This window comes from Simochromis diagramma, unplaced genomic scaffold, assembly GCF_900408965.1.
Source record: "Simochromis diagramma unplaced genomic scaffold, fSimDia1.1 OVJJ01000436.1, whole genome shotgun sequence".
NCBI lineage: Eukaryota > Metazoa > Chordata > Actinopteri > Cichliformes > Cichlidae > Simochromis > Simochromis diagramma.
Window position 1 is genome coordinate 27,299 of NW_024387261.1, and position 26,119 is coordinate 53,417.

A 26,119-nucleotide genomic window follows, 5' to 3' on the forward strand; every position below is an offset into this window, starting at 1 on the left:
TGAATGTTTGAAAAAGTTATAGATGAAAAGATTCGATGAAAAATACTCAAAGGATAAATTCAATTGTTTATTGTTTTATGAATAAGTTGAAAAAGAAAAAGTTAAACAAGTAAATAACGAAACAAGGTAAAATGAAGTAAGAACGAAACGTTAACAAGTAAATAATGAAACAAGGTAAAATGAAGTAAGACCAAAACGTTAACAAGTAAATAACGAAACAAGGTAAAATGAAGTAAGAACAAAACGTTAACAAGTAAATATTGAAAGAAGGTAGAGGAGAGAAATCCCCAACAATCCCCTCTGAGCACGCACTAGGCGACAGTGGGGAGGAAAAAACTGCCTTTAAACGGGCAGAAACCTCCGGCAGAACCAGGCTCAGGAGGGGACAGTCAACTGCCGGGACTGGTTGGGGAGGTGAACAGAGGTGGAGCAAGACGAGGCTACACCAGGTGAGGAAGCAGTAGAGTTCCTCCTCCAGGGCCAGCGGAAGCGTTTGTTCTTCTTTTTCATGCAGTTTTCTACAAGAGCTTTTTTTTCCAGGATGAGGGTTCTCAACTCATCGATGGTTTCTTTGTTTTGTTTCTCAAGCTTCTTGCACGTTTTCTCCACCGCTTCCAATGTTGCTTGTTTTTCTTCAAGCTTTTCCCTGAGCTCTTTGGATGTTTCCTCCTGCATTATCTTGTCCTTGTGCATGTCTGCGTTTCTCTGTTGTACTTCTTTGTACATGTCTTGTAGCTCCTCATTTCTTCTGTGGATATCTTGGAGCGTACGCTGCAGGTCGTCATGTATGTTGTCTCGTTCTTGCTTTTGCGCCTGCATTTCAGTGTGTTTGCGCTTCAAGTTGTTGTATTCCAACAATATCCCCTTAGTGAGCTCGGAGTTGTTTCTTCGCCATTTGATCCATTCCTTTTCTGCATGTGCGAGCATTGTTTGTCCAGTTTTTCTTTTTCGCCTTCTAGTTGCTTTTTCTCTTGAAGAAGGTTTTTATTTTGGCGCAGAGTATCATCCACCTTCTCTTTCAGCATTGTGTATTTTTCCTCCGTGACTTTCAGTTTGTGCTCCATGTCTCTTTGCTTTTTCTCCTGTTCTTTCTTCTGTTGGAGGAGTTCTTTATTTTTTTTCACAGCTTCATCGAAGTTTGTTTGGAGCAGCCGATTCCTTTGGTCCATATATTGGAGATCCCATTCTGTCTTCTCAACCGTAGCTTTGCTGTCTTTAAGCTGGTTGGACATCTCCTTTAGTTCCGCGCTCTTTTGCTTGTTTTCCTTAATTAGGAAGACAATCTGCTCTCGGGCTTGTCCAAACTTGATCCCCCAACCCTCATTAATAATATTTATGTCGGGCTGGCGTTTTTGTCTTTCTTCCAGGTTCTTATTTTGCGCTTCCATCTGTCTACACTTCTCCTCCAGTTGAAGTTTCTCATCTTCAATCTGTTGAATTTTATTCTGGAGATGGTAGTTTTCCTTCCTACTGTCATGTAATGCCCTTTGGACGGCTAAGAGGTCATTTGGCTGGCCACGACAGGAAGGAGAAGCGGCGTAATCTTTTTGCCTTGGTTGGTGTCTTGTAGGATACATGTTGAAGGTTGTACACGACAACTCTGAAAAGGTTTCCAAAAGTTTCTGTGGTGAACGCGTGAAGGCTGCAAACACAAATGCTGCGAAGACACGAACTAACAAACTGCTGTTTCTCACCCCTGTTTAAGGAAAAACTTCAAAGGATCGAAGTGTAGTGACATCATAACTCCGTGAGCCAATGAGATTGTCATGTGACATTTTGGAATGGGGATATTTTGTTTTAAACCGTTTTCAAATTTAACTTAATATTTGACTGTTTCTTAACTGACCTGTTTAGCTGATTAAGAAATGAATTGAAACGAGCATCACTAACGTTATATAACAGACAACAGAAAAAAAAACATTTTTTTCTAAGTAATAGAGGTATAATACATTTTTTAAATTTTTTTTAAAATTATCCTACTTTTTATAAGAGGGAACATTATTTAAAGAATATGTATTTAATTGGAAAACTCTCTATTCATCTAAAGGCTATAACAAAAAAGGTGAGCTTCCTGCTCAAAAATGAAATGACCAAAATAAATGGAGCATTTCTCTGCAATTACAAACTCTGTGTAAACAATCTTGGTTTCAAAATAAGGCTAATGCTTGTGAGATGTCATCACAGGTGTAAATATTACTGCAGATGTTACTATGTCAAAGTCTCACAACTGTCTTATGTTTATTTATGTAGGCAAGACCTACTTTTCACTTTTTTGCTTTGCTATATGTTCTTGAGTGTATTAGTTTGCCAGCAGCACGAACATGTACTAGTGTTAATAATAATCGTACGGTGGATTAGAAAACCTGCTCACAAGTTGAATAAACACCCAGGATTGTTGCATAATTTTCATTCAAAACCAATATTTGAGTCAAAATGAGAAAGTTGTTTGTGCTGTCTGATGAAGAAGAAGCAAAATAAAGTGCAGTTTTGATGTAGATGATGCTGTATACAAACTAGAAGAGGAAGATAGTAGGATCTCTGTATCATGCTTTGTCACTTTGTACCATGTAATTCTTTCTATTTCCACCAGGGGGTGTTTTCAGAGGTGGTAGGTGGTAAAAGAAGAGGTCAGCAGGAAGATGGCGAAGAGCGACCAAAGACCAAGAAAAAGAGGCAGTCAGGCAAAGATGAAGAGTATTATATCCCTTACAGACCTAAAGACTTTGACTCTGAGAGAGGGTGAGGCATTAAACTGTTGCATCTGTTTCTTTAAAAAAATGTGAATGGCTTTGTGTTTTATGCTGTTTTGTCCTGTTTTATGCGTCGACAGGTTGAGTCTCGGTGGAGAGGGCAGTGCTTTTGAACAGCAGGCCTCTTCAGCTGTCCTTGATCTCATGGGAGATCGCCTTAACCAGCAGAAGAAAATGATGAAATGGTACAAATTTCCCTATGTTTGACTCAGAATCCACCAAATGGTCATTTCAAACTATAATTTAAAGTCTTTTTTCCCCCTTCTTTCCCCTTCTCTACTCCTATGACAATATTAAGCTGTACTGTGAAGATGTTGTATCACTTGACAACATGTCAGTTATGAGGAGTGGAAGAAAAAATACAAGATTGATGATACAGGATCTGGATCGGATGGAGAAACAGGCGGAGGAGGCAGGAAGCCAGCAAGAGGTAGGAAGGCATCAAAATGAATAGCACAAACATGTCTGCCTGTTAAATATAGACCATCAGCCACCATGTTTTAACTCAACTCTAAAGGTAAATACTTCAAGTCCCTCTTCCAGCCGTGCGAGCTATAACCTCCAACCTCTTTGTTGTGTCGTGCCTCTCCCAGGTCGTGGCCGTGGCCGACGAGGTCCAAACGTACAGAGCTCCGGTGACCACAAAGCACGCTCGGAGCTGAAAACAAAGGATCAGATCATGAAGCAGCGCAAGAAAAAGCAGAAGCACCAGTTCCTGCAGGGCGGGGGGATGAGGAAGCTCCGCTCCAAGAACAAAACGTGGCTCGGAGAAGTTAAAAAGTCAGGTTTTGGAAGGGGTGGCCATAAGAAAGGCAAGCTGAGGAAGAAAACTGTGAGGAGGACAGAGGGTTGATGGTGTGGAGGACATCACGAGGAACTGGGTGATAAGCGTCAGAATCATCTGAGAACATCACCAAAGATTTTCCTGGTGCTTTGTGTGACTGTAGATTAAGGAGAAAATGATTTGTGCATCTTTACACTGCAGAAATGCACGTCACTTCTTCCTTGATGGCCTGCTGAACTCTGCGTTTGCCACAGAGTTATGTTTAATTATGATCCACTAACCTGGATTTACTACTTGTAAGCATGTTGGCAGTCTAATAAAAGTGTTTTGGAGTACTGAAATATGTCTTATCAAAATGGTAAAATACAGATATTAAATATTGTGTGCTTAATTTGCAGTTAGTTTCAAAAATCGTCTCTCCCATCTTTTCTTAAAATAAGAGGTGCTCTATAAAAATGACATTAAATTCTGTAAACATGCTCTATTTGCAATTATTTATCATTACTGTTGTCCAAGTGCTCTCATTTCAAAGTTGAAAGCGAGCATCGGAACGGGCAAGAAAGGCGACTTTTAATTGACTGAATGTGTTGTGGTTACTGATATCAGATGGGCTGGGTTGAGAAACTGGCTTAGAATTCCTCTTGCCTTCAGCATGGCCACGCCCCTCTAACTTCTGCAATCAACAAGGCATTTTTGCCCAGGGAAATGTTTATTTCGCTTTTCAGTTTGGACTGTTCTCTGTAAATTCCTGAGAAAATTTGAGAAGATCAGGAGTGTCTGAAAAACTTAAAACAGTCCATCTGTCACCAACAGCAATGCTGCCTTCAAAGTCACTTAAATCACCTTTTTTTTTTCTGGCATGTGATTGGCTGATTAGATATTTGCATTCAGAAGCAGCTGAATAGGTTAGTGGATAGTGGGTCTGTATTGTGTTATTGTATATTGTTTTTTTCAGTTATTGCTCTGGTATAAAGTTTTTTTTCTTTAAGTAATTTAGTAATTCTAACATCTCCGCTTATGTGAAGTGTAGACCTAATAGTAAACATCATTTACATGTCCAGTTTTCAAATATTTTTAATCTTGTCTGGTAAAGTTTTCTTTTTTTGTAATTCACTTACATTTAGGGAAGGAAAGTTTGAAGAAAGGAAATTGACGTGTATGTTCTAAGATAACGGTGACATTGACGACCTTTATTATAACTGTATTGGGCATGTTCACTTAACCAACAAAAATAACAAACCAACAAAATAAGAAAGAGAATTAATGTTTATAAAAAGAAACAATGACCAAGCCATCAGTTACTTTATATGCCTACAATATCCACATCCCGTTCCCAAAAAGTCAGTGGTCTCCTGTCTGAATGACTACCGTCCTGTTGCACTGACATCCGTCATCATGAAGTGCCTGGAGCGGCTGGTCAAAGGTCACATCTGCTCCTCCCTGACGCACTGGACCCTCTTCAGTTTGCCTATCGGACAAACAGAGCCACAGAGGATGCCATTGCCCTGGCAACGCACACCACCCTCACTCACCTGGAGAAAGGGAATACATATGCAAGGATGCTCTTCATCGACTACAGCTCGGAATTTAACACCATCATCCCCTCAAAACTTGCCGCGGAGCTCGTCGACCTTGGGCTGGAAACACCAATCTGCAGATGGATTCTAAACTTCCTCACAAACAGGCCCCAGGTGGTGAAAGTTGGTAAGCACACCTCCTCATCACTCATCCTAAACACAGGTACGCCACAGGGTTGTGTGCTTAGCCTCCTCCTATATTCCCTGACTGTGTTGCTAAACACGAGTCCAACATCATCAAGTTTGCGGATGACACAACCATCATAGGTCTCATCACAGACAATGATGAGACGGCCTATAGAGAGGAGGTGATGGCACTGTACGAGTGGTGTCTGGAAAATAACCTGACTCTCAACATCAGCAAAACTAGAGAAATGATAGTGGACTACCGGAAACGACCAGTCAGAGAACACCAGCCCATCCACATCAACGGTGTCAAGGTCGAAAGGGTCAGCAGCTTCAAGTTCCTTGGAGTCAACATCACAGAGGACTTCTCTTGGACCCTTCACACAGACACTGCTATCAGGAAAGCTCGCCAGCGGCTTTATTTCCTGAGGAGGCTGAGGAAGTTTGGCATGAACGCCAACATCACCTCAAATTTTTACAGGTGTGCAATTGAGAGCTTGCTGACGAGCTGCATCAAAGTTTGGTACGGCAGCTGATCTGCCAGCAGCCGTAAATCACTACAGAGGGTGGTGAAGGCAGCAGAGCACATCACTGGCACGAGGCTTCCTGCCATTCAGGACATTTATCTTCAGCGATGCCTCCGTAAAGCACACAGCATCATCAAGGACCACAGCCACCCAGCACATCAGCTGGCGTTACAGACGTTACAGGAGTCTGTCTGCTCGGACTACAAGACTACAAAACAGTTTTTACCAACAAGCCATACGACACCTCAACCACAACACTTAAACACACACAACACAGTCCACAGGACGCACTCAGAAGCTACCCTACAGCTTCACAAGTACTCTGTTTAATCTGCACTGGTCACTCCACTTTATTGTTATTGATATTTATATTTAAAAGTGCAATACTGTGATTTTCTGCTGCTCATTCCTGTGCAATATCCCATCTGCCCTCCCGTCATATTTCTTTTCAAGATTTTCTTATTTAATCACTAGTGTACATATATTTATAGATACATATATATTTAGTCATCTTTTCTCTTTTACCATGTCTCTCTAATATTTTGCTCCTTACTATTTTTCTATTTTTTTATTATTTTATTTTATTATATTTTATTATATTTTCTTCTACTGTACGATGCTGCTGAGTGACTGCTGCTCGTCAAACACATTTCATTGCAATGTTGACCCTGTGCTAACTTGCATATGACAAATAAAACTGAAAACTGAAAACTGAACTAAAACGGATTTATTTTTTATTAATAAAATTGGAAATGTAAGATATTACTAGATAAATTTACAAAAGAAATTTTAACAGTGTGGATTTTAGTATCTGCTTTTTCTCTAATATTTATTGTATATATATTTTTTTACATTAAGTCAATTGATTAAAAAAAAGGTTTATTTTTTCAATTTCTCTATTGTCCCACAAGGGGAAATTAGTTTAGCAGCAGGATATAAATAAACAGAACAATACTATAAAATAATAATGACAATAATTGAGATAGAAAGTCCTAGGACAGTTATTTGCCATTGAGGAGACAAGATGCAGTGGGGATAAAAGAGACCTGGAGTCTTTAGTCTTCCTCACAGGTACGCTAAAACGGCGGCCGGAAGGCAACAACTCAAACTCACTGTGAAGTGGATGGTTCAAACAATTAATAATAGAATGAGCCTTTCTAAGCACATTTCTATTGTAGATGGCCAAAAGTCCATCTTGCCAGCGCCCTGAAATTTTGCTAACAGTTTTTACCAGAAGTCCCAACCGATTCTTATTCTTCACCGTCAGGTTACCAAACCAGGCAGCGATACAAAAAGACATCACAGATTCAATAAAACGTCTATAAAACAAAGACAACATCTCAGATGAGACATTAAAAGATCTCATTTTCCTTAAAAAGAACAATCTTTGTTGAACTTTTTAGTAGTGGCTTCAGCATGAGATTCAAAACACAGTTTATGGTCAAGTACCACACCTAGATATTTATAACTCTCAACGATCCCAATATCGGCAGTTTTAATGATAGTGGGTGATGAGCTATAAAAGGACTTCCTAAAATCAGTAATCATGTCTTTAGTTTTTGACACATTAAGTGAAAGGAAGGACTCATCACACCAATTCACAAAATCATCTACAAACCTGTCCATGGCCTGACTCGTCCCCCACTAGAAGACTGACGATCACTGTGTCGTCAGCAAACTTCAGGATATGTCTGTTCGTGAAATTGCTGCGACACTCATTCGTGTACAGAATGGACAGAAGGGGAGAGAGGCAGCAACCCTGGGGTGATCCAGTAGAGGAGAGCACATCAGAAAATACATGATTCACCCTCACGCATTGTGACCTATGAGTCAGAAAGTCTGTCACCCAGCCGACCAGACTAGTGTCAAGCTTGAAATGATTGTAAAGCCTGTCAGCAAGTAAGAAGGGTTGAATTGTATTGAATGAAAGTCAGCAAATAATAATCTTGCATGGGTGTGGGGGGCCTGAAGATGCTTATACAAAAGATGCAGGAGTGTGACCACAGCGTCCTCCACACCTCTCCCTGCTCTATAGGTGAACTGGAAGGGAACACGATTCTTCCTCTGAAGTTTCTTACACGCTGATGCACGCCGCCTTTCTTTCCACGTTTTCTCAAGCGGCGGGGCTTTCCAAAATTAGTCTTTGACCGGGCAAATAAGTCCTCACCAAGAATCACATCTGTCCGAGCATTAGAAGAGTCGTACATAGACAAACAGGACCACTGTAATCCAAGTAGTTCCTCGCGTGTATAAGTGATTGTCAGTGAGAGTGAATGACTCCAGGTAAATATCGCCAACAACAATAAAACTAAGGTGTAGAAGATCTCCATCTCAGAAAAAAAAAAAAAAAAAAAAACCTCATAAAAAGTTAAAACCACGGTTAAGAACAGAGTTAAAACAAAGTTAAAAACAAAAAGAAAAAGCCAGTAAACACCTGCTGCAGGTCGCCACAAGAGCAGCCCATCAGAGCCTCATGAGTGAAAAAAGTCTGCTACATAATAGTAATGTAGCAGACTTTTTTCACTCATCAGTGATGCGCTGGCTCTGTCACATGTGAGTGTTTTTTTGTTTTTTTTTACCGTATTTCAATACATCATGTAATTTATTTCCTGCAGAAGATCCAACAGTCAATCATTCCGACCAAAGAGACTTCTGTCATTCCTTCAGCTGCTTGGCAGGTGCAAAATATGACCACATGCGCAGCACAAGAAAGAGCAACACAACACAGTCGAAGAGCAGGAGTCCATCTGGATGTGATTACAATGCTCCTGTTGTTTCGGGATGATATGCATACATACCATAAAAAGTTACCCATTTATTCATTGCTGCTGGCTCCTGACTCATGAAGACTTGAGGCTTTCAGTTGTCTGTGTGAAAGCAGCTGAAGATGAAGAACAATTGATTGGTACAAATTAGAGATGGCACGATACCACTTTTTTTATGTCTGATACCGATACCATAAATTTGGATATCTGCCGATAACCGATATGAATCCGATATAGTGTGTTTTTTAATCAATAAAACGTTTTTTAATATCTTGCTGCATTTTGTATAAGTTATACTCAAGTTTAAATAAATAAACAACACTAAAGCTATTCTGTTATACCTGTAGGTAAAAAATACACTACGCCCAAAATATTTCATAGTTCAGCAACACTGATCAATCTAATAAACTTAAACCTACTCCATCCTCCCTATTCTGGTATTTTAAAGAGTACTTAGCAGAAATATTAAGCAACCTAACTAATAGGGTTGCAAACCCCGAGCAAAAAAATAAAATAAAAATAGGGAACCACCCTCCACCTCATGATGCTTAATCGATGTAATCAAATTTAATTTGATGCAGGGGGGAAAATGCACAGAAATAAATAATTTTCAAGAATAATTTAATAGATTCAACATCTTTCTTCAACAGAATTGCAGACTGCACAGATGGTATCTTCCCAAAGGAAAAGGTATATTAGACTTAACAGTTACTATATACAGTAATGGACTTCTCTATATTTTACATCGGATTAAAACTTTGGGTGTAAGAGTCAGATAATTATTTATTAAAAGCTAGACATTTTAAATGAGAATAAGAAAGAAAAAGTATGTCTTTGTGCCCCCCTTTTCCCTGTTCATGCCCTATCGGCCCCCCTGGCTAAACTTTGCTAGATCCGCCCCTGCACAGTTACCAGCCGTCAGCTACGTAGAAAAGGATCCTGGTGTAGAAAGTAATATTAAATAAATTCTAACAACAGCTTATCAAGCTTAATAGTGCTGCTGTTGTTCAGCCGCTGGTTTCCTCTTTCTGGTGAGAAGTTGGCCAAAAAAAAGAAGAGAGACTGACTCGCAACAGAAAAGCCGATCAGCTGATCATTAAGCAGTTTCACGATTGAAGTAGCAGCAGGAGAGAGAGAGAGGCAGTCGCTCCATATATCTGTTGTTAAGCTTAACATGGGAACACTTTACAGACATTCAGAGATGAACTTGCACACTTGCTTACTTCTCTCTGGGATAACTTCCTCGGAGATGAAATGCTGGTTTGGTAGCAGGCTACAAATACACCATCACGTGATGCATACTTCTACGGTTATGAGCCGAGTTACGCCGCGTGGCAAGTTTTGTGGGGTGCTTTTTTGATATTTAATGGATCGGATTACATTTTTTATTTCTCACCGATATCTGATCCAGTAATTTGGGTCAGTATCGGACTGATACCGATACGTAATATCTGATCGGTCCATCTCGGCTAGTGACACTCGGCTAGTGGGACAAATTCAGCAAGCAGAGAGAAGACCGAGCTGCAGAAAGCAGGCTGCAGCAGCCAACCAACCCCACCACTACTGCTGACTGCGACATTACAGAAAAGGTTGAGAGTGATTTAAATGTAAGCATGGGTGAAGTATTGCTTCTTCTTTCTTCCCTGGATTGCTGTAGGTGCAGGTTTACATCAGTTTCATTAAGGATTAAGCACACATTGAACTCCAGGAAATCATAAATGAAAGTGTGGATATTACCTGTCCACAGATTCATGGTGACGTAACTGCTCTTTTAACTGTTTGGTGACTTTGCTTTGTTTGGCGATTGTAGAAAATGGTTTACATGAGCTTATAGCTGAGATTCAGAGGTTTCTGCAGCACTTATATTTCTGACCTCTGTTATAACCGATTAAATGCGATCTCCTCCTTTTGCCCCCATTTTGTGGTGTGGGTGCAAATGATCAGGCATGACATTCTCAAAATAAATCAGATAAGATACTGCAAATAATTATTTCTGGATTTGTGCGATTGAAATGATTGAAAATGTGTATGCAATGATACAGTTTTAAAGATTTGGCCTAAATAATTTTTTCGAGTGAATGAGCCTAAACATGATGACCTAACCAGTGACACACACACACACACACACACACACACACACACACACACACACACACACACACACACACACACACACACACACACACACACACGTATGACTTTGCCGGTTTCAGCTGAAACAATTTCAGTGTTTCAAACCATGTTCCAGATTTTTCCTTCACCATTTATGAGGTTTCAAGAAGAAGATAAACGACAGGTATGAATGTTTGAAAAAGTTATAGATGAAAAGATCGATGAAAAATACTCAAAGGATAAATTCAATTGTTTATTGTTTTATGAATAAGTTGAAAAAGAAAAAGTTAAACAAGTAAATAACGAAACAAGGTAAAATGAAGTAAGAACAAAACGTTAACAAGTAAATAATGAAACAAGGTAAAATGAACTAAGCACAAAACGTTAACAAGTAAATAATGAAACAAGGTAAAATGAAGTAAGCACAAAAGTTAACAAGTAAATAATGAACAAGGTAAAATGAATAAGAACAAAACGTTAACAAGTAAATAACGAAACAAGGTAAAATGAAGTAAGAACAAAACGTTAAGTAAATAATGAAACAAGGTAGAGGAGAGAAACCCCAACAATCCCCTCTGAGCACGCACTAGGCGACAGTGGGGAGGAAAAACTGCCTTTAAACGGGCAGAAACCTCCGGCAGAACCAGGCTCAGGAGGGGACAGTCAACTGCCGGGACTGGTTGGGGAGGTGAACAGAGGTGGAGCAAAGACGAGGCTACACCAGGTGAGGAAGCAGTAGAGTTCCTCCTCCAGGGCCAGCGGAAGCGTTTGTTCTTCTTTTTCATGCAGTTTTCTACAAGAGCTTTTTTTTCCAGGATGAGGGTTCTCAACTCATCGATGGTTTCTTTGTTTTGTTTCTCAAGCTTCTTGCACGTTTTCTCCACCTCTTCCAAGGTTGCTTGTTTTTCTTCAAGCTTTTCCCTGAGCTCTTTGGATGTTTCCTCCTGCATTATCTTGTCCTTGTGCATGTCTGCGTTTCTCTGTTGTACTTCTTTGTACATGTCTTGTAGCTCCTCATTTCTTCTGTGGATATCTTGGAGCGTACGCTGCAGGTCGTCATGTATGTTGTCTCGTTCTTGCTTTTGCGCCTGCATTTCAGTGTGTTTGGCGCTTCAAGTTGTTTGTATTCCAACAATATCCCCTTAGTGAGCTCGGAGTTGTTTCTCGCCATTTGCTCCATCCTTTTCTGCATGTGCGAGCATTGTTTGTCCAGTTTTTCTTTTTCCCCTTCTAGTTGCTTTTTCTCTCGAAGAAGGTTTTTATTTGGCGCAGAGTATCATCCACCTTCTCTTTCAGCATTGTGTATTTTTCCTCCGTGACTTTCAGTTTGTGCTCCATGTCTCTTTGCTTTTTCTCCTGTTCTTCCTTCTGTTGGAGGAGTTCTTTATTTTTTTTCACAGCTTCATCGAAGTTTGTTTGGAGCAGCCGATTCCTTTGGTCCATATATTGGAGATCCCATTCTGTCTTCTCAACCGTAGCTTTGCTGTCTTTAAGCTGGTTGGACATCTCCTTTAGTTCCGCGCTCTTTTGCTTGTTTTCCTTAATTAGGAAGACAATCTGCTCTCGGGCTTGTCCAAACTTGATTCCCCAACCCTCATTAATAATATTTATGTCGGGCTGGCGTTTTTTGTCTTTCTTCCAGGCTTTTATATTTCACTTCCATCTGTCTACACTTCTCCTCCAGTTGAAGTTTCTCATCTTCAATCTGTTGAATTTTATTCTGGAGATGGTAGTTTTCCTTCCTACTGTCATGTAATGCCCTTTGGACGGCTAAGAGGTCATTTGGCTGGCCACGACAGGAAGGAGAAGCGGCGTAATCTTTTTGCCTTGGTTGGTGTCTTGTAGGATACATGTTGAAGGTTGTACACGACAACTCTGAAAAGGTTTCCAAAAGTTTCTGTGGTGACGCGTGAAGGCTGCAAACACAAATGCTGCGAAGACACGAACTAACAAACTGCTGTTTCTCACCCCTGTTTAAGGAAAAACTTCAAAGGATCGAAGTGTAGTGACATCATAACTCCGTGAGCCAATGAGATTGTCATGTGACATTTTGGAATGGGATATTTTGTTTTAAAACCGTTTTCAAATTTAACTTAATATTTGACTGTTTCTTAACTGACCTGTTTAGCTGATTAAGAATGAATTGAAACGAGCATCACTAACGTTATATAACAGACAACAGAAAAAAAAACAGTTTTTTTCTAAGTAATAGAGGTATAATACATTTTTTAAATTTTTTTTTAAAAATTATCCTACTTTTTATAAGAGGGAACATTATTTAAAGAATATGTATTTAATTGGAAAACTCTCTATTCATCTAAAGGCTATAACAAAAAAGGTGAGCTTCCTGCTCAAAAATGAAATGACCAAAATAAATGGAGCATTTCTCTGCAATTACAAACTCTGTGTAAACAATCTTGGTTTCAAAATAAGGCTAATGCTTGTGAGATGTCATCACAGGTGTAAATATTACTGCAGATGTTACTATGTCAAAGTCTCACAACTGTCTTATGTTTATTTATGTAGGCAAGACCTACTTTTCACTTTTTTGCTTTGCTATATGTTCTTGAGTGTATTAGTTTGCCAGCAGCACGAACATGTACTAGTGTCAATAATAATCGTACGGTGGATTAGAAAACCTGCTCACAAGTTGAATAAACACCCAGGATTGTTGCATAATTTTCATTCAAAACCAATATTTGAGTCAAAATGAGAAAGTTGTTTGTGCTGTCTGATGAAGAAGAAGCAAAATAAAGTGCAGTTTTGATGTAGATGATGCTGTATACAAACTAGAAGAGGAAGATAGTAGGATCTCTGTATCATGCTTTGTCACTTTGTACCATGTAATTCTTTCTATTTCCACCAGGGGGTGTTTTCAGAGGTGGTAGGTGGTAAAAGAAGAGGTCAGCAGGAAGATGGCGAAGAGCGACCAAAGACCAAGAAAAAGAGGCAGTCAGGCAAAGATGAAGAGTATTATATCCCTTACAGACCTAAGACTTTGACTCTGAGAGAGGGTGAGGCATTAAACTGTTGCATCTGTTTCTTTAAAAAAATGTGAATGGCTTTGTGTTTTATGCTGTTTTGTCCTGTGTTATGCGTCGACAGGTTGAGTCTCGGTGGAGAGGGCAGTGCTTTTGAACAGCAGGCCTCTTCAGCTGTCCTTGATCTCATGGGAGATGAAGGCGATCGCCTTAACCAGCAGAAGAAAATGATGAAATGGTACAAATTTCCCTATGTTTGACTCAGAATCCACCAAATGGTCATTTTCAAACTATAATTTAAAGTCTTTTTTCCCCCTTCTTTTTTTAGGGACCGTAAGAGGAAGCGTTTTGTGAGAGAAACGGGAAAAGAAGACCAGAAGAAGAAGATCAAAACAGACAGCGGTCAGGTTATCAGTAACAAGAAGAACAGGAAGAACTTGTATCCTTCCAACAAAAAGCTTCTCTGTGTGCTGCTCTCAATGACCCTCTTCTCTACTCCTATGACAATATTAAGCTGTACTGTGAAGATGTTGTATCACTTGACAACATGTCAGTTATGAGGAGTGGAAGAAAAAATACAAGATTGATGATACAGGATCTGGATCGGATGGAGAAAACAGGCGGAGGAGGCAGGAAGCCAGCAAGAGGTAGGAAGGCATCAAAATGAATAGCACAAACATGTCTGCCTGTTAATATAGACCATCAGCCACCATGTTTTAACTCAACTCTAAAGGTAAATACTTCAAGTCCCTCTTCCAGCCTTGCGAGCTATAACCTCCAACCTCTTTGTTGTGTCGTGCCTCTCCCAGGTCGTGGCCGTGGCCGACGAGGGTCCAAACGTACAGAGCTCCGGTGACCACAAAGCACGCTCGGAGCTGAAAACAAAGGATCAGATCATGAAGCAGCGCAAGAAAAAGCAGAAGCACCAGTTCCTGCAGGGCGGGGGGATGAGGAAGCTCCGCTCCAAGAACAAAAAGTGGCTCGGAGAAGTTAAAAAGTCAGGTTTTGGAAGGGGTGGCCATAAGAAAGGCAAGCTGAGGAAGAAACTGTGAGGAGGACAGAGGGTTGATGGTGTGGAGGACATCACGAGGAACTGGGTGATAAGCGTCAGAATCATCTGAGAACATCACCAAAGATTTTCCTGGTGCTTTGTGTGACTGTAGATTAAGGAGAAAATGATTTGTGCATCTTTACACTGCAGAAATGCACGTCACTTCTTCCTTGATGGCCTGCTGAACTCTGCGTTTGCCACAGAGTTATGTTTAATTATGATCCACTAACCTGGATTTACTACTTGTAAGCATGTTGGCAGTCTAATAAAAGTGTTTTGGAGTACTGAAATATGTCTTATCAAAATGGTAAAATACAGATATTAAATATTGTGTGCTTAATTTGCAGTTAGTTTCAAAAATCGTCTCGCCCATCTTTTCTTAAAATAAGAGGTGCTCTATAAAAATGACATTAAATTCTGTAAACATGCTCTATTTGCAATTATTCATCATTACTGTTGTCCAAGTGCTCTCATTTCAAAGTTGAAAGCGAGCATCGGAACGGGCAAGAAAGGCGACTTTTAATTGACTTTGAATGTGTTGTGGTTACTGATATCAGATGGGCTGGGTTGAGAAACTGGCTTAGAATTCCTCTTGCCTTCAGCATGGCCACGCCCCTCTAACTTCTGCAATCAACAAGGCATTTTTGCCCAGGGAAATGTTTATTTCGCTTTTCAGTTTGGACTGTTCTCTGTAAATTCCTGAGAAAATTTGAGAAGATCAGGAGTGTCTGAAAAACTTAAAACAGCCATCTGTCACCAACAGCAATGCTGCCTTCAAAGTCACTTAAATCACCTTTTTTTTTTCTGGCATGTGATTGGCTGATTAGATATTTGCATTCAGAAGCAGCTGAATAGGTTAGTGGATAGTGGGTCTGTATTGTGTTATTGTATATTGTTTTTTTCAGTTATTGCTCTGGTATAGAAGTTTTTTTTTTCTTTAAGTAATTTAGTAATTCTAACATCTCCGCTTATGTGAAGTGTAGACCTAATAGTAAACATCATTTACATGTCCAGTTTTCAAATATTTTTAATCTTGTCTGGTAAAGTTTTCTTTTTTTTGTAATTCACTTACATTTAGGGAAGGAAAGTTTGAAGAAAGGAAATTTGACGTGTATGTTCTAAGATAACGGTGACATTGATGACCTTTATTATAACTGTATTGGGCATGTTCACTTAACCAACAAAAATAACAAACCAACAAAATAAGAAAGAGAATTAATGTTTTATAAAAAGAAACAATGACCAAGCCATCAGTTACTTTATATGCCTACAATATCCACATCCCGTTCCCAAAAAGTCAGTGGTCTCCTGTCTGAATGACTACCGTCCTGTTGCACTGACATCCGTCATCATGAAGTGCCTGGAGCGGCTGGTCAAAGGTCACATCTGCTCCTCCCTCCCTGACACACTGGACCCTCTTCAGTTTGCCTATCGGACAAACAGAGCCACAGAGGATGCCATTGCCCTGGCAACGCACACCACCCTCACTCACCTGGAGAAAGGGAATACATATGCAAGGATGCTCTTCATCGACTACAGCTCGGAATTTAACACCATCATCCCCTCAAAACTTGCCGCGGAGCTCGTCGACCTTGGGCTGGAAACACCAATCTGCAGATGGATTCTAAACTTCCTCACAAACAGGCCCCAGGTGGTGAAAGTTGGTAAGCACACCTCCTCATCACTCATCCTAAACACAGGTACGCCACAGGGTTGTGTGCTTAGCCTCCTCCTATATTCCCTGACTGTGTTGCTAAACACGAGTCCAACATCATCAAGTTTGCGGATGACACAACCATCATAGGTCTCATCACAGGCAATGATGAGACGGCCTATAGAGAGGAGGTGATGGCACTGTACGAGTGGTGTCTGGAAAATAACCTGACTCTCAACATCAGCAAAACTAGAGAAATGATAGTGGACTACCGGAAACGACCAGTCAGAGAACACCAGCCCATCCACATCAACGGTGTCAAGGTCGAAAGGGTCAGCAGCTTCAAGTTCCTTGGAGTCAACATCACAGAGGACTTCTCTTGGACCCTTCACACAGACACTGCTATCAGGAAAGCTCGCCAGCGGCTTTATTTCCTGAGGAGGCTGAGGAAGTTTGGCATGAACGCCAACATCACCTCAAATTTTTACAGGTGTGCAATTGAGAGCTTGCTGACGAGCTGCATCACAGTTTGGTACGGAAGCTGCTCTGCCAGCAGCCGTAAATCACTACAGAGGGTGGTGAAGGCAACAGAGCACATCACTGGCACGAGGCTTCCTGCCATTCAGGACATTTATCTTCAGCGATGCCTCCGTAAAGCACACAGCATCATCAAGGACCACAGCCACCCAGCACATCAGCTGGCGTTACAGACGTTACAGGAGTTTGTCTGCTCGGACTACAAGACTACAAAACAGTTTTTACCAACAAGCCATACGACACCTCAACCACAACACTTAAACACACACAACACAGTCCACAGGACGCACTCAGAAGCTACCCTGCAGCTTCACAAGTACTCTGTTTAATCTGCACTGGTCACTCCACTTTATTGTTATTGATATTTATATTTAAAAGTGCAATACTGTGATTTTCTGCTGCTCATTCCTGTGCAATATCCCATCTGCCCTCCCGTCATATTTCTTTTCAAGATTTTCTTATTTAATCACTAGTGTACATATATTTATATTTATAGATACATATATATTTAGTCATCTTTTCTCTTTACCATGTCTCTCTAATATTTTGCTCCTTACTATTTTTCTATTTTTTTATTATTTTATTTTATTATATTTTATTATATTTTCTTCTACTGTACGATGCTGCTGAGTGACTGCTGCTCGTCAAACACATTTCATTGCAATGTTGACCCTGTGCTAACTTGCATATGACAAATAAAACTGAAAAACTGAAAACTGAACTAAACGGATTTATTTTTATTAATAAAATTGGAAATGTAAGATATTACTAGATAAATTTACAAAAGAAATTTTAACAGTGTGGATTTTAGTATCTGCTTTTTCTCTAATATTTATTGTATATATATTTTTTTACATTAAGTCAATTGATTAAAAAAAGGTTTATTTTTTCAATTTCTCTATTGTCCCACAAGGGGAAATTAGTTTAGCAGCAGGATATAAATAAACAGAACAATACTATAAAATAATAATGACAATAATTGAGATAGAAAGTCCTAGGACAGTTATTTGCCATTGAGGAGACAAGATGCAGTGGGGATAAAAGAGACCTGGAGTCTTTTAGTCTTCCTCACAGGTACGCTAAAACGGCGGCCGGAAGGCAACAACTCAAACTCACTGTGAAGTGGATGGTTCAAACAATTAATAATAGAATGAGCCTTTCTAAGCACATTTCTATTGTAAATGGCCAAAAGTCCATCTTGCCAGCGCCCTGAAATTTTGCTAACAGTTTTTTACCAGAAGTCCCAACCGATTCTTATTCTTCACCGTCAGGTTACCAAACCAGGCAGCGATACAAAAAGACATCACAGATTCAATAAAACGTCTATAAAACAAAGACAACATCTCAGATGAGACATTAAAGATCTCATTTTCCTTAAAAAGAACAATCTTTGTTGAACTTTTTTAGTAGTGGCTTCAGCATGAGATTCAAAACACAGTTTATGGTCAAGTACCACACCTAGATATTTATAACTCTCAACGATCCCAATATCGGCAGTTTTAATGATAGTGGGTGATGAGCTATAAAAGGACTTCCTAAAATCAGTAATCATGTCTTTAGTTTTTGACACATTAAGTGAAAGGAAGGACTCATCACACCAATTCACAAAATCATCTACAACCTGTCCATGGCCTGACTCGTCCCCCACTAGAAGACTGACGATCACTGTGTCGTCAGCAAACTTCAGGATATGTCTGTTCGTGAAATTGCTGCGACACTCATTCGTGTACAGAATGGACAGAAGGGGAGAGAGGCAGCAACCCTGGGGTGATCCAGTAGAGGAGAGCACATCAGAAAATACATGATTCACCCTCACGCATTGTGACCTATGAGTCAGAAAGTCTGTCACCCAGCCGACCAGACTAGTGTCAAGCTTGAAATGATTGTAAAGCCTGTCAGCAAGTAAGAAGGGTTGAATTGTATTGAATGAAAGTCAGCAAATAATAATCTTGCATGGGTGTGGGGGGCCTGAAGATGCTTATACAAAAGATGCAGGAGTGTGACAACAGCGTCCTCCACACCTCTCCCTGCTCTATAGGTGAACTGGAAGGGAACACGATTCTTCCTCTGACGTTTTCTTACACGCTGATGCACGCCGCCTTTCTTTCCACGTTTTCTCAAGCAGCGGGGCTTTCCAAAATTAGTCTTTGACCGGGCAAATAAGTCCTCACCAAGAATCACATCTGTCCGAGCATTAGAAGAGTCGTACATAGACAAACAGGACCACTGTAATCCAAGTAGTTCCTCGCGTGTATAAGTGATTGTCAGTGAGAGTGAATGACTCCAGGTGAATATCGCCAACAACAATAAAACTAAGGTGTAGAAGATCTCCATCTCAGCAAAAAAAAAAAAAAAAACTCATAAAAAGTTAAAACCACGGTTAAGAACAGAGTTAAAACAAAGTTAAAAACAAAAAGAAAAAGCCAGTAAACACCTGCTGCAGGTCGCGACAAGAGCAGCCCATCAGAGCCTCATGAGTGAAAAAAGTCTGCTACATAATAGTATGTAGCAGACTTTTTTCACTCATCAGTGATGCGCTGGCTCTGTCACATGTGAGTGTTTTTTTGTTTTTTTTACCGTATTTCAATACATCATGTAATTTATTTCCTGCAGAAGATCCAACAGTCAATCATCCGACCAAAGAGACTTCTGTCATTCCTTCAGCTGCTTGGCAGGTGCAAAATATGACCACATGCGCAGCACAAGAAAGAGCAACACAACACAGTCGAAGAGCAGGAGTCCATCTGGATGTGATTACAATGCTCCTGTTGTTTCGGGATGATATGCATACATACCATAAAAAGTTACCCATTTATTCATTGCTGCTGGCTCCTGACTCATGAAGACTTGAGGCTTTCAGTTGTCTGTGTGAAAGCAGCTGAAGATGAAGAACAATTGATTGGTACAAATTAGAGATGGCACGATACCACTTTTTTATGTCTGATACCGATACCATAAATTTGGATATCTGCCGATACCGATATGAATCCGATATAGTGTGTTTTTTAATCAATAAAACGTTTTTTTAAATATCTTGCTGCATTTTGTATAAGTTTATACTCAAGTTTAAATAAATAACAACACTAAAGCTATTCTGTTATACCTGTAGGTAAAAAATACACTACGCCCAAAATATTTCATAGTTCAGCAACACTGATCAATCTAATAAACTTAAACCTACTCCATCCTCCCTATTCTGGTATTTTAAAGAGTACTTAGCAGAAATATTAAGCAACCTAACTAATAGGGTTGCAAACTCCGAGCAAAAAATAAAATAAAAATAGGGAACCACCCTCCACCTCATGATGCTTAATCGATGTAATCAAATTTAATTTGATGCAGGGGGGAAAATGCACAGAAATAAATTATTTTTCAAGAATAATTTAATAGATTCAACATCTTTCTTCAACAGAATTGCAGACTGCACAGATGGTATCTTCCCAAAGGAAAAGGTATATTAGACTTAACAGTTACTATATACAGTAATGGACTTCTCTATATTTTACATCGGATTAAAACTTTGGGTGTAAGAGTCAGATAATTATTTATTAAAAGCTAGACATTTTAAATGAGAATAAGAAAGAAAAAGTATGTCTTTGTGCCCCCCTTTTCCCTGTTCATGCCCTATCGGCCCCCCTGGCTAAACTTTGCTAGATCCGCCCCTGCACAGTTACCAGCCGTCAGCTACGTAGAAAAGGATCCTGGTGTAGAAAGTAATATTAAATAAATTCTAACAACAGCTTATCAAGCTTAATAGTGCTGCTGTTGTTCAGCCGCTGGTTTCCTCTTTCTGGTGAGAAGTTGGCCAAAAACAAAGAAGAGAGACGGACTTGCAACAGAAAAGCCGATCAGCTGATCATTAAGCAGTTTCACGATTGAAGTAGCAGCAGGAGAGAGAGAGAGGCAGTCGCTCCATATATCTGTTGTTAAGCTTAACATGGGAACACTTTACAGACATTCAGAGATGAACTTGCACACTTGCTTTACTTCTCTCTGGGATAACTTCCTCGGAGATGAAATGCTGGTTTGGTAGCGAGGCTACAAATACACCATCACGTGATGCATACTTCTACGGTTATGAGCCGAGTTACGCCGCGTGGCAAGTTTTGTGGGGTGCTTTTTTGATATTTAATGGATCGGATTACATTTTTTATTTCTCACCGATATCTGATCCAGTAATTTGGGTCAGTATCGGACTGATACCGATACGTAATATCGGATCGGTCCATCTCGGCTAGTGACACTCGGCTAGTGGACAAATTCAGCAAGCAGAGAGAAGACCGAGCTGCAGAAAGCAGGCTGCAGCAGCCAACCAACCCCACCACTACTGCTGACTGCGACATTACAGAAAAGGTTGAGAGTGATTTAAATGTAAGCATGGGTGAAGTATTGCTTCTTTCTTTCTTCCCTGGATTGCTGTAGTTGCAGGTTTACATCAGTTTCATTAAGGATTAAGCACACATTGAACTCCAGGAAATCATAAATGAAAGTGTGGATATTACCTGTCCACAGATTCATGGTGACGTAACTGCTCTTTTAACTGTTTGGTGACTTTGCTTTGTTTGGCGATTGTAGAAATGGTTTACATGAGCTTATAGCTGAGATTCAGAGGTTTCTGCAGCACTTATATTTCTGACCTCTTGTTATAACCGATTAAATGCGATCTCCTCCCTTTTGCCCCCATTTTTGGTGGTGTGGGTGCAAATGATCAGGCATGACATTCTCAAAATAAATCAGATAAGATACTGCAAATAATTATTTCTGGATTTGTGCGATTGAAATGAATTGAAAATGTGTATGCAATGATACAGTTTTAAAGATTTGGCCTAAATAATTTTTCGAGTGAATGAGCCTAAACATGATGACCTAACCAGTGACACACACACACACACACACACACACACACACACACACACACACACACACACACACACACACACACACACACACACACACACGTATGACTTTGCCGGTTTCAGCTGAAACAATTTCAGTGTTTCAAACCATGTTCCAGGATTTTTCCTTCACCATTTATGAGGTTTCAAGAAGAAGATAAACGACAGGTATGAATGTTTGAAAAAGTTATAGATGAAAAGATTCGATGAAAAATACTCAAAGGATAAATTCAATTGTTTATTGTTTTATGAATAAGTTGAAAAGAAAAAGTTAAACAAGTAAATAACGAAACAAGGTAAAATGAAGTAAGAACGAAACGTTAACAAGTAAATAATGAAACAAGGTAAAATGAAGTAAGAACAAAACGTTAACAAGTAAATAATGAAACAAGGTAAAATGAACTAAGCACAAAACGTTAACAAGTAAATAATGAAACAAGGTAAAATGAAGTAAGAACAAAACGTTAACAAGTAAATAACGAAACAAGGTAAAATGAAGTAAGAACGAAACGTTAAGTAAATAATGAAACAAGGTAGAGGAGAGAAATCCCCAACAATCCCCTCTGAGCACGCACTAGGCGACAGTGGGGAGGAAAAACTGCCTTTAAACGGGCAGAAACCTCCGGCAGAACCAGGCTCAGGAGGGGACAGTCAACTGCCGGGACTGGTTGGGGAGGTGAACAGAGGTGGAGCAAGACGAGGCTACACCAGGTGAGGAAGCAGTAGAGTTCCTCCTCCAGGGCCAGCGGAAGCGTTTGTTCTTCTTTTTCATGCAGTTTTCTACAAGAGCTTTTTTTTCCAGGATGAGGGTTCTCAACTCATCGATGGTTTCTTTGTTTTGTTTCTCAAGCTTCTTGCACGTTTTCTCCACCGCTTCCAATGTTGCTTGTTTTTCTTCAAGCTTTTCCCTGAGCTCTTTGGATGTTTCCTCCTGCATTATCTTGTCCTTGTGCATGTCTGCGTTTCTCTGTTGTACTTCTTTGTACATGTCTTGTAGCTCCTCATTTCTTCTGTGGATATCTTGGAGCGTACGCTGCAGGTCGTCATGTATGTTGTCTCGTTCTTGCTTTTGCGCCTGCATTTCAGTGTGTTTGCGCTTCAAGTTGTTGTATTCCAACAATATCCCCTTAGTGAGCTCGGAGTTGTTTCTCGCCATTTGCTCCATCCTTTTCTGCATGTGCGAGCATTGTTTGTCCAGTTTTTCTTTTTCCCCTTCTAGTTGCTTTTTCTCTCGAAGAAGGTTTTTATTTTGGCGCAGAGTATCATCCACCTTCTCTTTCAGCATTGTGTATTTTTCCTCCGTGACTTTCAGTTTGTGCTCCATGTCTCTTTGCTTTTTCTCCTGTTCTTCCTTCTGTTGGAGGAGTTCTTTATTTTTTTTCACAGCTTCATCGAAGTTTGTTTGGAGCAGCCGATTCCTTTGGTCCATATATTGGAGATCCCATTCTGTCTTCTCAACCGTAGCTTTGCTGTCTTTAAGCTGGTTGGACATCTCCTTTAGTTCCGCGCTCTTTTGCTTGTTTTCCTTAATTAGGAAGACAATCTGCTCTCGGGCTTGTCCAAACTTGATTCCCCAACCCTCATTAATAATATTTATGTCGGGCTGGCGTTTTTGTCTTTCTTCCAGGCTTTTATATTTCACTTCCATCTGTCTACACTTCTCCTCCAGTTGAAGTTTCTCATCTTCAATCTGTTGAATTTTATTCTGGAGATGGTAGTTTTCCTTCCTACTGTCATGTAATGCCCTTTGGACGGCTAAGAGGTCATTTGGCTGGCCACGACAGGAAGGAGAAGCGGCGTAATCTTTTTGCCTTGGTTGGTGTCTTGTAGGATACATGTTGAAGGTTGTACACGACAACTCTGAAAAGGTTTCCAAAAGTTTCTGTGGTGAACGCGTGAAGGCTGCAAACACAAATGCTGCGAAGACACGAACTAAAAAACTGCTGTTTCTCACCCCTGTTTAAGGAAAAACTTCAAAGGATCGAAGTGTAGTGACATCATAACTCCGTGAGCCAATGAGATTGTCATGTGACATTTTGGAATGGGGATATTTTTTTTTAAACCGTTTTCAAATTTAACTTAATATTTGACTGTTTCTTAACTGACCTGTTTAGCTGATTAAGAAATGAATTGAAACGAGCATCACTAACGTTATATAACAGACAACAGAAAAAAAAACAGTTTTTTTCTAAGTAATAGAGGTATAATACATTTTTTAAATTTTTTTTTTTTTAAATTATCCTACTTTTTATAAGAGGGAACATTATTTAAAGAATATGTATTTAATTGGAAAACTCTCTATTCATCTAAAGGCTATAACAAAAAAGGTGAGCTTCCTGCTCAAAAATGAAATGACCAAAATAAATGGAGCATTTCTCTGCAATTACAAACTCTGTGTAAACAATCTTGGTTTCAAAATAAGGCTAATGCTTGTGAGATGTCATCACAGGTGTAAATATTACTGCAGATGTTACTATGTCAAAGTCTCACAACTGTCTTATGTTTATTTATGTAGGCAAGACCTACTTTTCACTTTTTTGCTTTGCTATATGTTCTTGAGTGTATTAGTTTGCCAGCAGCACGAACATGTACTAGTGTCAATAATAATCGTACGGTGGATTAGAAAACCTGCTCACAAGTTGAATAAACACCCAGGATTGTTGCATAATTTTCATTCAAAACCAATATTTGAGTCAAAATGAGAAAGTTGTTTGTGCTGTCTGATGAAGAAGAAGCAAAATAAAGTGCAGTTTTGATGTAGATGATGTTGTATACAAACTAGAAGAGGAAGATAGTAGGATCTCTGTATCATGCTTTGTCACTTTGTACCATGTAATTCTTTCTATTTCCACCAGGGGGTGTTTTCAGAGGTGGTAGGTGGTAAAAGAAGAGGTCAGCAGAAAGATGGCGAAGAGCGACCAAAGACCAAGAAAAAGAGGCAGTCAGGCAAAGATGAAGAGTATTATATCCCTTACAGACCTAAAGACTTTGACTCTGAGAGAGGGTGAGGCATTAAACTGTTGCATCTGTTTCTTTAAAAAAATGTGAATGGCTTTGTGTTTTATGCTGTTTTGTCCTGTTTTATGCGTCGACAGGTTGAGTCTCGGTGGAGAGGGCAGTGCTTTTGAACAGCAGGCCTCTTCAGCTGTCCTTGATCTCATGGGAGATGAAGGCGATCGCCTTAACCAGCAGAAGAAAATGATGAAATGGTACAAATTTCCCTATGTTTGACTCAGAATCCACCAAATGGTCATTCATTTCAAACTATAATTTAAAGTCTTTTTCCCCCCTTCTTTCCCCTTCTCTACTCCTATGACAATATTAAGCTGTACTGTGAAGATGTTGTATCACTTGACAACATGTCAGTTATGAGGAGTGGAAGAAAAAATACAAGATTGATGATACAGGATCTGGATCGGATGGAGAAACAGGCGGAGGAGGCAGGAAGCCAGCAAGAGGTAGGAAGGCATCAAAATGAATAGCACAAACATGTCTGCCTGTTAAATATAGACCATCAGCCACCATGTTTTAACTCAACTCTAAAGGTAAATACTTCAAGTCCCTCTTCCAGCCTTGCGAGCTATAACCTCCAACCTCTTTGTTGTGTCGTGCCTCTCCCAGGTCGTGGCCGTGGCCGACGAGGTCCAAACGTACAGAGCTCCGGTGACCACAAAGCACGCTCGGAGCTGAAAACAAAGGATCAGATCATGAAGCAGCGCAAGAAAAAGCAGAAGCACCAGTTCCTGCAGGGCGGGGGGATGAGGAAGCTCCGCTCCAAGAACAAAAAGTGGCTCGGAGAAGTTAAAAAGTCAGGTTTTGGAAGGGGTGGCCATAAGAAAGGCAAGCTGAGGAAGAAACTGTGAGGAGGACAGAGGGTTGATGGTGTGGAGGACATCACGAGGAACTGGGTGATAAGCGTCAGAATCATCTGAGAACATCACCAAAGATTTTCCTGGTGCTTTGTGTGACTGTAGATTAAGGAGAAAATGATTTGTGCATCTTTACACTGCAGAAATGCACGTCACTTCTTCCTTGATGGCCTGCTGAACTCTGCGTTTGCCACAGAGTTATGTTTAATTATGATCCACTAACCTGGATTTACTACTTGTAAGCATGTTGGCAGTCTAATAAAAGTGTTTTGGAGTACTGAAATATGTCTTATCAAAATGGTAAAATACAGATATTAAATATTGTGTGCTTAATTTGCAGTTAGCTTCAAAAATCGTCTCGCCCATCTTTTCTTAAAATAAGAGGTGCTCTATAAAAATGACATTAAATTCTGTAAACATGCTCTATTTGCAATTATTTATCATTACTGTTGTCCAAGTGGTCTCATTTCAAAGTTGAAAGCGAGCATCGG

At 39.9% G+C, this 26,119-nt stretch overlaps 2 protein-coding genes and 1 long non-coding RNA gene across 5 annotated transcripts; 2 read left to right on the forward strand and 1 right to left on the reverse strand.

Annotated features, from left to right (window-relative positions):
• Positions 1–2,901: 2,901 nt before the first annotated feature.
• On the forward strand, positions 2,902–3,440 carry LOC120715339. Of its 2 annotated transcripts, XR_005691605.1 has the most exons (3): positions 2,902–2,935; positions 3,049–3,180; positions 3,344–3,440. It is a non-coding gene; the product is annotated as an uncharacterized LOC120715339 (long non-coding RNA). The 2 variants fall into 2 exon arrangements; XR_005691604.1 differs by lacking the exon at positions 2,902–2,935 and having other exon boundaries at positions 3,028–3,180.
• A 10,188-nt stretch (positions 3,441–13,628) lies between these two features.
• LOC120715336 (ATP-dependent RNA helicase DDX54-like) lies at positions 13,629–25,911 on the forward strand. Of its 2 annotated transcripts, XM_040002254.1 has the most exons (5): positions 13,629–13,655; positions 13,747–13,860; positions 13,951–14,061; positions 25,126–25,217; positions 25,381–25,911. In XM_040002254.1, exons 2-5 carry the CDS (start codon positions 13,811–13,813, stop codon positions 25,620–25,622), a joined length of 495 nt encoding a protein of 164 aa, XP_039858188.1. In that variant the 5' UTR covers positions 13,629–13,655; positions 13,747–13,810; the 3' UTR covers positions 25,623–25,911. The 2 variants fall into 2 exon arrangements, 1 of the variants encoding a protein (XP_039858188.1); XR_005691601.1 differs by lacking the exons at positions 25,126–25,217; positions 25,381–25,911 and adding an exon at positions 14,177–14,191.
• Positions 22,307–23,763, reverse strand: LOC120715334 (protein CROWDED NUCLEI 3-like). The gene has a single exon (XM_040002252.1). It carries the CDS (start codon positions 23,594–23,596, stop codon positions 22,397–22,399), a length of 1,200 nt encoding a protein of 399 aa, XP_039858186.1. The 5' UTR covers positions 23,597–23,763; the 3' UTR covers positions 22,307–22,396.
• Positions 25,912–26,119: the final 208 nt, after the last annotated feature.